Here is an 8,934-nt window from a genome sequence, read left to right on the forward strand (position 1 = left end):
GTTGTAACTCTGATAAACTGCGACACTGCAGTGTTTTATATTGTACGTAATGAACATGTCTATTCTATAATCTAACACAGCATGTAAGATGGAACCCTTTGTAACTGTGTTATCCAGGTATTATGACGGTCCAAGTTATGGACTACAAAAGAAGGTATGGCTGAACAAGAACATTAGCAGAAAACTAAAATTGTTAATTGACCTTAACAATCAAGCAACTGCCTTTGAAATGGGCTCGGTCCATACGACTATGAAGTTTAATAGTTTTAAAGAAAAAAAGGAACAGTAGCTTCGGTGTGTAAACCTTGAACTAATTTGTAATCACACTTACTGAATCTACTGGGCATGTACTGTAACTCAAAGACAGCCATTGCTTTATCCTTCCATAAACACTCATCAATTGAAAAGGCTTCAACGCAACACATGATTTACCTTGATTACACCTAAATAGCAAATGTATACAAAAGCTAAACAGATAGTATTTGTAACCACAAAGTTATGCAGATAATGTATGTTTTCAGTAGATCAGTATTCAATAACAGATATTGTCAAACACACTGAATACAATGGAAACTAAAACTAAGGTGCTTTTACACCTGTAATGGAACTTTATTCAGAGGAGAGTACAACTACTGTATGTCAAAGCGTGTGGTGTGTATCATTGATGGCCAGTGGTTAAAGCAACATGTCAGTGAAAGGGTTACTGTACAATGGACTGTATAAATACAGCAGGTAGCATCATATATTCCCAGGGTGAAGAACCCTCACCCCCATGGAAGACACTAACATCCTGGGTGTACCTGAATATTGTTGTTGATCAAATCCATCTCTGATGTCTACTCTGACAGACCCTGACAACACCCACTGTGCTGGTACTGCCTGTGTTGTTCAAGAGGCTTCAGTCATTTCATTGAGCATCTGTGGGATGAACTTACACTCATGGTCACAATCCTTTGCCTACCCCAGCTGGCTACAATCTAGGAGGAATGTGAAACAATCTTACATGATACCTTGTGGAGTTTACCTAGAGACTCCAGTCTGTCATTGTGGCTGTGTGGGCAATTTAAATATAAGGAGGGAGGCCAAAATGCAGACCCCATGCATACATGCGGGAACTCATGACATCTAGTGGTCAACCCGTTACACTGCAGGGAACAAGCTCTTATTATAGTCTCAAACTAACCTACCGATTCTGCAGCACTTCACCACAGTAATCATATTGGTCCACTTTTAAGAATAAAAACATCCAGGACGGATGTGATTCTTACAAATAATGTGCATTGTACCAGCAAATCTCACTTCATTGAAAATGTGGAGGAGGGGAGAATAAAGCTTGAATTATTTATTTTCATGAGTACTATTATAAACACTTAAATATTTCCACAAATAATTTAAATATCTGTTCTTCTGAATATGCAAAACGAAACAGCTCTTAAAAGTGCCTGATAGAGAAAGGAGGGATCCCCAATGTTCAACTTCAAAGCATTGTGTAACCTGGATGAGAACAAAAAGATACCTCGTAAGTTACTTTTGCATATAAAAAACGATATATTTATTTATTTATTTTTACTGCATCATCATTCACACTGGTGTTGCTTCAAAATAAGCTGCTTTCAGGAGACCTAACAGCTGTTCATCACTGCGAGACAGAGCACTCTCCATTGCTTTTGCCATTGTCTGACGTGAAGTTTTTGCATGCAGCAGAAGGAAAAGGTGCTTTTCTTTTTAACCAATGCTTAAAGATAGAGGCCGAGAATCACGTATGAGAGAATAAAGTCTCGCGGCACTTAAAATATCCAGCACTACTTTTTATTTATTTATTTATTTATTTATTTTAACCAGAACTAGGCTCATAGTGCTTTCGTCACTGACACCCACTTCTTTAGAGATTGTTGGTGTTTCAGGCATTCTAAATTGGGTGAAAAACACAGTAGCTTGCCATCTTAAAATATCTCTGTGGGATTTTCCCGCACTGAAAGTTGCAAATATGCCGGTGCAACTTGGAAAATGCGCGATTCCCGTGCTGAAATTCAAGCCCTGAAGTCAAACGACCACGTCAGTTATTTAGGTCAGCTTTTGTTTCTTTGGGACAGGAGCCAATTATTATGGTCCTTCTTTAATGAAATAAATCTACCACATTCATCACGGTGCAATTGCACTGTGCCACTGACTTTTGGGGAAGAGTATGGAATGTACTCAAAATCACTGAGGTCTGTGTGACAGGATTCACTTGTAGAAGTATATGTGCTCACAAAAGAATTTTCTGCTGATTCCTGATCATTGCTATCTTCTTTGCTTTGTGCTTTGGTTGGGTTTCTTACAGTGTCAGGACCCAATGTGGAGGAACCAGCCCAAGACAAACATCCAGCACCCGAGGTCCAAGAATAAGCATCAAATGGCTCTCTAGCAAGGGACTGGTTCAGATCTTCATCTAAAACTAACCTGGAGAGCAGGACAACAGGCTGGAGGTTGGCAGAGTGCGAAATAAACTTTTGGCATTCCATTGATAACTTAACCCCTTTGTCTTGCTTCGACACAATACCATTTGTGCAATGAACGGAATTCAGAGTCGGAGTGGAAACCATGCTCTCACTTTGTTTCTCTGCACTGGGTTTACATTTCCTGGTTAAACCCAAAATTAGTGGTGAAATCATCTGGGCAGAGGTCTGATTTGGAAGCGAGTCAACGCTTTGTATATCTGTCTGTCTGTCACGGCTGCTTATGCTTTCTCGGCTTTCTTCTGAACACAACATGTAGTCATTCAGAAATTTTTCAGCATCACCACCTTGGTTCATGTTGACTCGTAGCTGCTCAACATCTCCAACTGATACAGTCAAGGTGTCGTTGCGATGTCCACATCTTTCACCTGGCTGGTACGGTATATGGCCTGTATCTAACTGGTATTCATTTGGTTCACTCAAGACATTTCTACTGCAATGATATACAGGCACTAGGTCCCTGGCTTTCTCTAACTGGCTTTGTTTCTGGGACTGGAAAGGGTCAGGTGGAGACATGTTTTCTTCAGACTCTTCAAACGAGGTAGAATCCATTCTCAGAGCAGAAAACACTGGTGTGGTAGAGTAAGCATGTGACTCCACTCTAGGACCTTCTAGCCTACAAGAGTTATTAGCTAAAGAAGCATCTGTATTAGTTTTTCCCTGCGAGCAATCCTCAAGCAATGTTACATCAAAATCTCCAAGACATATCACATCCATGCTCTCTTCATCCTGGTCACCGCTGTCATTATAAGACACATCTTCAAGCACTGATGTGGTGGTTTCATGCAATGTCTCACCAACCTCAACATCTTCACTGAGTTGTTCAATTTCTTTTCCATAAACTGGAGATGTCCCTACTTGGAATGTTTCAGTTCCATGTGGCATGATTCCATTTACCAGTGAACTCTTCGAGTTATTTGGTAACTGTAGTATATCTACACAAACATTATTTTCTCTCTGAGAGACATGTCTATTTGGTTGTTTCACGGCTGCCTGTTCTTTTCCCTTCATTTGTAGATCAGAACTGGCTCTTAAAATGGTTCCATTTGTATCATTGGTTTCCATCAGTCCACTGTTGTCTTCACCTACATTCAGCTGTTCTTTACTATCTTTCTCACATCCTCCTTCCCTCTCCAAGCAATTACCTTCTTGATATAAAGACTCTTCCAAACTGGATGCTATCAGGTTTGGTTCACTATTGTCATGGCTGCTGACTGGAACTGTCAATATAAAACAAAAAACAATACCACAGTTAGTATCTTTGAATTTTAACTTTTTATAACTTTTTATAGTTTCAGACCATGATTAACATCAACCAGATGTTATTAACTCAACATAGGAGGCTGTGTGGTCCAGTGGTTAAAGAAAAGGGCTTGTAACCAGAAGGTCCCCGGTTCAAATCCCACCTCAGCCACTGACTCATTGTGTAACCCTAAGCAAGTTACTTAACCTCCTTGTGCTCCGTCTTTCAGGTGAGACGTAATTGTATGCGACTCTGCAGCTGATGCATAGTTCACACACCCTAGTCTCTGTAAGTTGCCTTGGATAAAGGCGTCTGCTAAATAAACAAATAATAATTACTGAGAATTGAATAATTAAAAAGTATAATTAAATAAATGATAACTCATTATAAACAAAATAAAACAATAATCATTTCTTAGATTTTAAAAGTGTGGGTAAGTCAGTTATGATCGGTGGTCTCTCAATAAAGACAAGTTGTTCCCGTTGTATTTTGGCCTAACCTGTAGTTGATGTGTTTCATTCTATTTAGATTATTGAAATCGAAATCAAAAGGGTTACAAAAAATTACCTATACAGAAGGAACTAAATATTTATGGCATGATACCTAACTCCTGTGAACAGTCTTGCTCCACGATACACTGCAGAAGCCGTTGTAACGTGTCAGGAACACTGAGGGTCTGCTTTTGAAGTAATTCTGCCAATATACATTCCTCTTCGGTACAATCACTGCTTATTTCACCGGTCAAGAGCTACAAGATAAAACAAACAGATTAAACAAATACAAGCAGAACACAGCTAGATTGTGAGGTCATTAAATTGGCATGATTTTAGTTTGTTATATACTGTTTTCACACTAGGTTTTAAAAAGATTAAACCACTAAAAAGTGCCAAGCGTTTAACAGTATCTACAAATGAGGAAACAGTATCAACAAATTAGGAAACACTTGGAGCAAACTTATTCCTCCTTTATAAATATCTGGTTGACTAGGTTTCTGATATGTGTACTCATGCACAGAGTATAATGCACTGAACAACAGTTTTAAATTTGTTACATGAGTTAAATGGGAAAAGGTAGTTCATAAATAAAATGTCTTGAAAACAAATTGAAATATGAACTAATTTTATTTTTGCTTACATCTGTACTGTTTGCAATTACAGTTAATCATTTGATTTTTTTTCTGATAGTCATGAATATTACTTAATGCTACATGTCTATCATTTTGAAAGAATGCCCCCAACTGTGCCATGTACCCCACCCCGTGGATTTAATGTCTTGTACTCATTACCTGCTCTATCTTTGGTGGAGGGAATATGCTTTCAAGTCTTTCAAGGTATTCCCAAAATAACTTCTGTAAAGCATTTGTAAACCGCTCACCGTATTCATTTTCTAGATCAACCTAAAGGAGAGAAAAAAGAAGATTTTCTATATATATATATATATATATATATATATATATATATATATATATATATATAGAGAGAGAGAGAGAGAGAGAGAGAGAGAGAGAGAGAGAGAGAGAGAGAGAGAGAGAGAGAGAGAGAGAGAGAGAGAGAGAGAGAGAGAGAGAGAGAGAGAGAGAGAGAGAGAGAGAGAGAGAGAGAGAGAGAGAGAGAGAGAGAGAGAGAGAGAGAGATCAAGCATAAAGCCTCAGAGACTATCAAATATTTTCAGGAAACAGCAAACTGCAAACCTGCTGTGATTTATATAAGTGTGTTCTTTGAAAGCAATAAAAAAAAAAAAGGTGTAGTTTCCGCAGTCCTGGTAACTACGAGTGGTTTAAGTCTCAAATCACCTCAGGACAGCACATGGATTTCAGCTCTGTCTGTTGTCTACGAAGGTATATTTTCTGTGTACTTACCTGCAATATCGGAAAACAGTTCTCTAGCATTCAGCTAAAGTATGTCCAGACCAAGTTTCATCTACATTTCCTAGCTATACAGTATGTAAAATGTGTGACACACAGTAGTACAGACAAAAAGTGATCACACACCCTGATAATAATAATATTCAATAACTTGTGCCAAGGAAGGTCGTCTATAGATAATTGTACATACACCCACCTGCCTGCCGTCAGGAGGTCATATCTGTTCTTGATCATTTGCAGAGCAGTTGCTCTTACCTCAATATACTGCTTGCAAAAATGTTCATCCCGAATCATTCTCAGAACCAGCTTCCGAAATTGTTGAAAACAGAGTCTTAATTTTTTAGTATCTCTTCTTGTCTGAAAAACAAAAAACAACAGAGAGGAACAAAATTAAATCCTTTGCATTTCTTAAAGGTAGGATGCTGAAACATTGTGTTTCCCAGCCACCAAAAAGGATGTGAACTGAAGAGATCAAATTCCTACTCTATGTGTTCAAATCAAAAATCTGAATTTAAACAAACAATAAACTTCTCAGAATTAAATCAAGACCGTTTTTACACACAGGACATGCACTGCAACAACCGGAATTGTAAGTTTAAGCCAAAATTAAAACAGCAGAATCAGGGATTTTTCCCCTTTTAAATCAAGCTCTGCGTCTGCTTAGCAACACAGCAGATTTTGGAAGAGTGCCACTGCAATCATTCAATAGCTGGATTTGAATGAATGGAAGGATTGGTTCCAAAATGAGATCTGGTAAAAAGCTACTCTGTAGTACTGAATGTGAAACGTTATTCAACGCTAGATACTGTATTTCAGCACAAAATGTGTAATATACTTTATATATAATATGAGGGTGCTTTTACTCACAGCTTGAGCATACTGGGGGCCATTCTCTGGGAAGAATTCGTTGAGAGATTTAAGGATGTTCAGCAGATTATGCTGTTTCACAAGCATATTTACTATAATCTTGGAGAAGGAACAAAAATACATTAATGAAATTGAAATAAGTGATTTGCAAATTCCCACAACTATAATACTAATAGTCAACATCTGGAGCCTGCAGATACAGAAATGTGCTTGTGCAGGAACAATCAAGTTTGAATATTCTTTCAAAATGTAAATTATGAATATTTAATTTATTTAATTTTGAATGAGCTAGTATTATTAATACAGTTTTAAAGGGAAATAACGGTTGCATTGCATAGCAGTTTGATCAATTCCTGATTTTAATAAGATACACTTGAGCTTGTTACCTATACACTGTGGTAAATTCATAGTAAAACCTGGAATAGGAGTCTTAATTCCATACCCGTATTAGAATTAAAAATAATAATAATAATAAAATTTACAAAAAAAACAAAAAAACAACTGGAATAAAACGTGGCACTGGTATCCCATCAAAATGACCTATTAATAAAAGGATAGAAGCACACTTCAGTACTGAAGAATGTGTATTTATTTTAGATATCTTATGCATTGATTTCCTTTGCACATTACCTTTTTGATAGTATTCTATAAATAATTTTACATAAACGAATACGAACACAGTGAATACAACAGTTTGCCCAAATATTCCAATATTTAATACAATACTTATTATATATTTAAAATCTTTGTACAGCAAAGGTTGGATGTTTAAGCAGATACTGGGGAAGGCAAGGAAAAGAGGAGAGATTGTAAGGGAGGGAGATGTATAGCACAGCACTGAACCTGGACAAGACAACAAAAGCATCTCAGGCTCAATGGATTTATGCTGTTGATGTTTAACATCTGAAAATGGTCACATAACAGATACATATGGGAGACAGTCAGTCTAAATGCAACTCGAGCACTGCTGGGTCATTCCGTGTCAAAGCAACCAAAATCCAGGAAAATCCCCGCCTCAGGATTTTGATTTTGCTCTTATTTTGTGTAGTGGAAGATACAGGTCAGGTTCCATAGTGTTTTACTAGACTTACCTTTGCCTTCAGTGCTGTGCATATTTTGATATAGTGCCTGAAACAGACCAGATCAGGGTTCTGCTTATAACTCCACTCAAGAAACTCCAGAATTCTTGGAAAATGCTCCGTGTCTTCACTCTTCATCACAGACCACATGTCTGTGCTTAGAATGCGAAGATGGAGAATACCACTATTCAAAAGGTCTTCAAACACAGTGAATCCTACACCAGAAAAAAATACAAATGTGTAATTAACATGGATGTATTGGCGTCTGTGTATACCCCTAAAAACAAACACCAATAACAACAAACCCAAGTGTACCCTAAATCTAATACCTGATATTCCTTTTTATTACTGTATGTATTTATGTTTTACAAAACAAAACACAACCATAGGCACATGAGATAAATAGTTCACACACAGATGATAAACAACCACAATAAACAACAAGACAGTAACACATAAACAGCCTCTTCAGTATTACATAAGGCACCTGGTCTCTATTTGCCAATACGATTTTGCTTTTTCTGGTAAACAACAGTTACAAGACATGTAATACTATAGTTCATGTCTACCTCTCACAATATCCAATTGCCTGTGTCTGTACAAGTAATCCAGGATCCAGCTTCTTAACTCAGGGATAACCTGCACGCATCTTCTGAGGTCTGCGATGTTAACGTCCTGTGCCACACTTGACATTCTGTACAGAATACACTGACGCTGGAACTGCCGTTTACATTAATAATGGTTTCACCCATTAACACTTATACATTCACTCTTCCTGATCAATACGCCCAGCGTGAGACAGAAAACCAAAGACATGTGCAGGCAAGTATCATTTCCTTCTGGGAGGCACTCATATTACGTAACTTCCTTCACGTGTCAAAGCTGTTTTAAACTGGCTGCGTTCACGAAAACCTGTCCAAATTCATCGTCTGCGTGAACTCAGCCGGAAAAGACTTCACCAGGTCACGCATCCACGGGCTTAAAAGTCTGCACAGCCGCGCAGCTTCTCAAGAGGTACTGCGCTGGAGCAGCCGCGGCTCAAAACATTTGAGTATGTACAGTAAATAATTTATATTGTATATAATATATATATAATACATAATATATATAATACATAATATATATATATATATATATATATATATATATATATATATATATATATATATATATATATATATATATATATTCCCTTATCTTTCATTATGCTTGCAATCAGTGTGAGTGGTTCTCATTGCAGTTGTTTTATTGTTTTATTTTTGGTATTTTGTTATGTATTGAGGTATGGTGCTTTTGCCGGATTGCGGGAGATGCTTTTCAGTTCCAATGGGCTACGTATTTGTAATGCTCGCTAGATGAAGTAAAGTGTATTTATACAGCCAG

At 37.4% G+C, this 8,934-nt stretch overlaps 1 protein-coding gene across 1 annotated transcript; it reads right to left on the reverse strand.

Moving 5' to 3' along the window:
* Positions 1 to 1,528: 1,528 nt before the first annotated feature.
* On the reverse strand, positions 1,529 to 8,422 carry LOC117425552 (uncharacterized). Its single transcript, XM_034042545.3, has 7 exons — positions 8,121 to 8,422; positions 7,564 to 7,766; positions 6,473 to 6,571; positions 5,861 to 5,962; positions 5,027 to 5,137; positions 4,345 to 4,489; positions 1,529 to 3,718 (listed from the first exon to the last, which is right to left on the reverse strand). The coding sequence occupies exons 1-7, from the start codon at positions 8,242 to 8,244 to the stop codon at positions 2,070 to 2,072; spliced, it is 2,433 nt and encodes an 810-aa protein (XP_033898436.3). The 5' UTR covers positions 8,245 to 8,422; the 3' UTR covers positions 1,529 to 2,069.
* Between the last annotated feature and the right edge of the window lie 512 nt (positions 8,423 to 8,934).

The sequence above is a fragment of the Acipenser ruthenus genome, chromosome 20 (genome assembly GCF_902713425.1).
Source record: "Acipenser ruthenus chromosome 20, fAciRut3.2 maternal haplotype, whole genome shotgun sequence".
Classification (NCBI taxonomy): Eukaryota; Metazoa; Chordata; class Actinopteri; order Acipenseriformes; family Acipenseridae; genus Acipenser; species Acipenser ruthenus.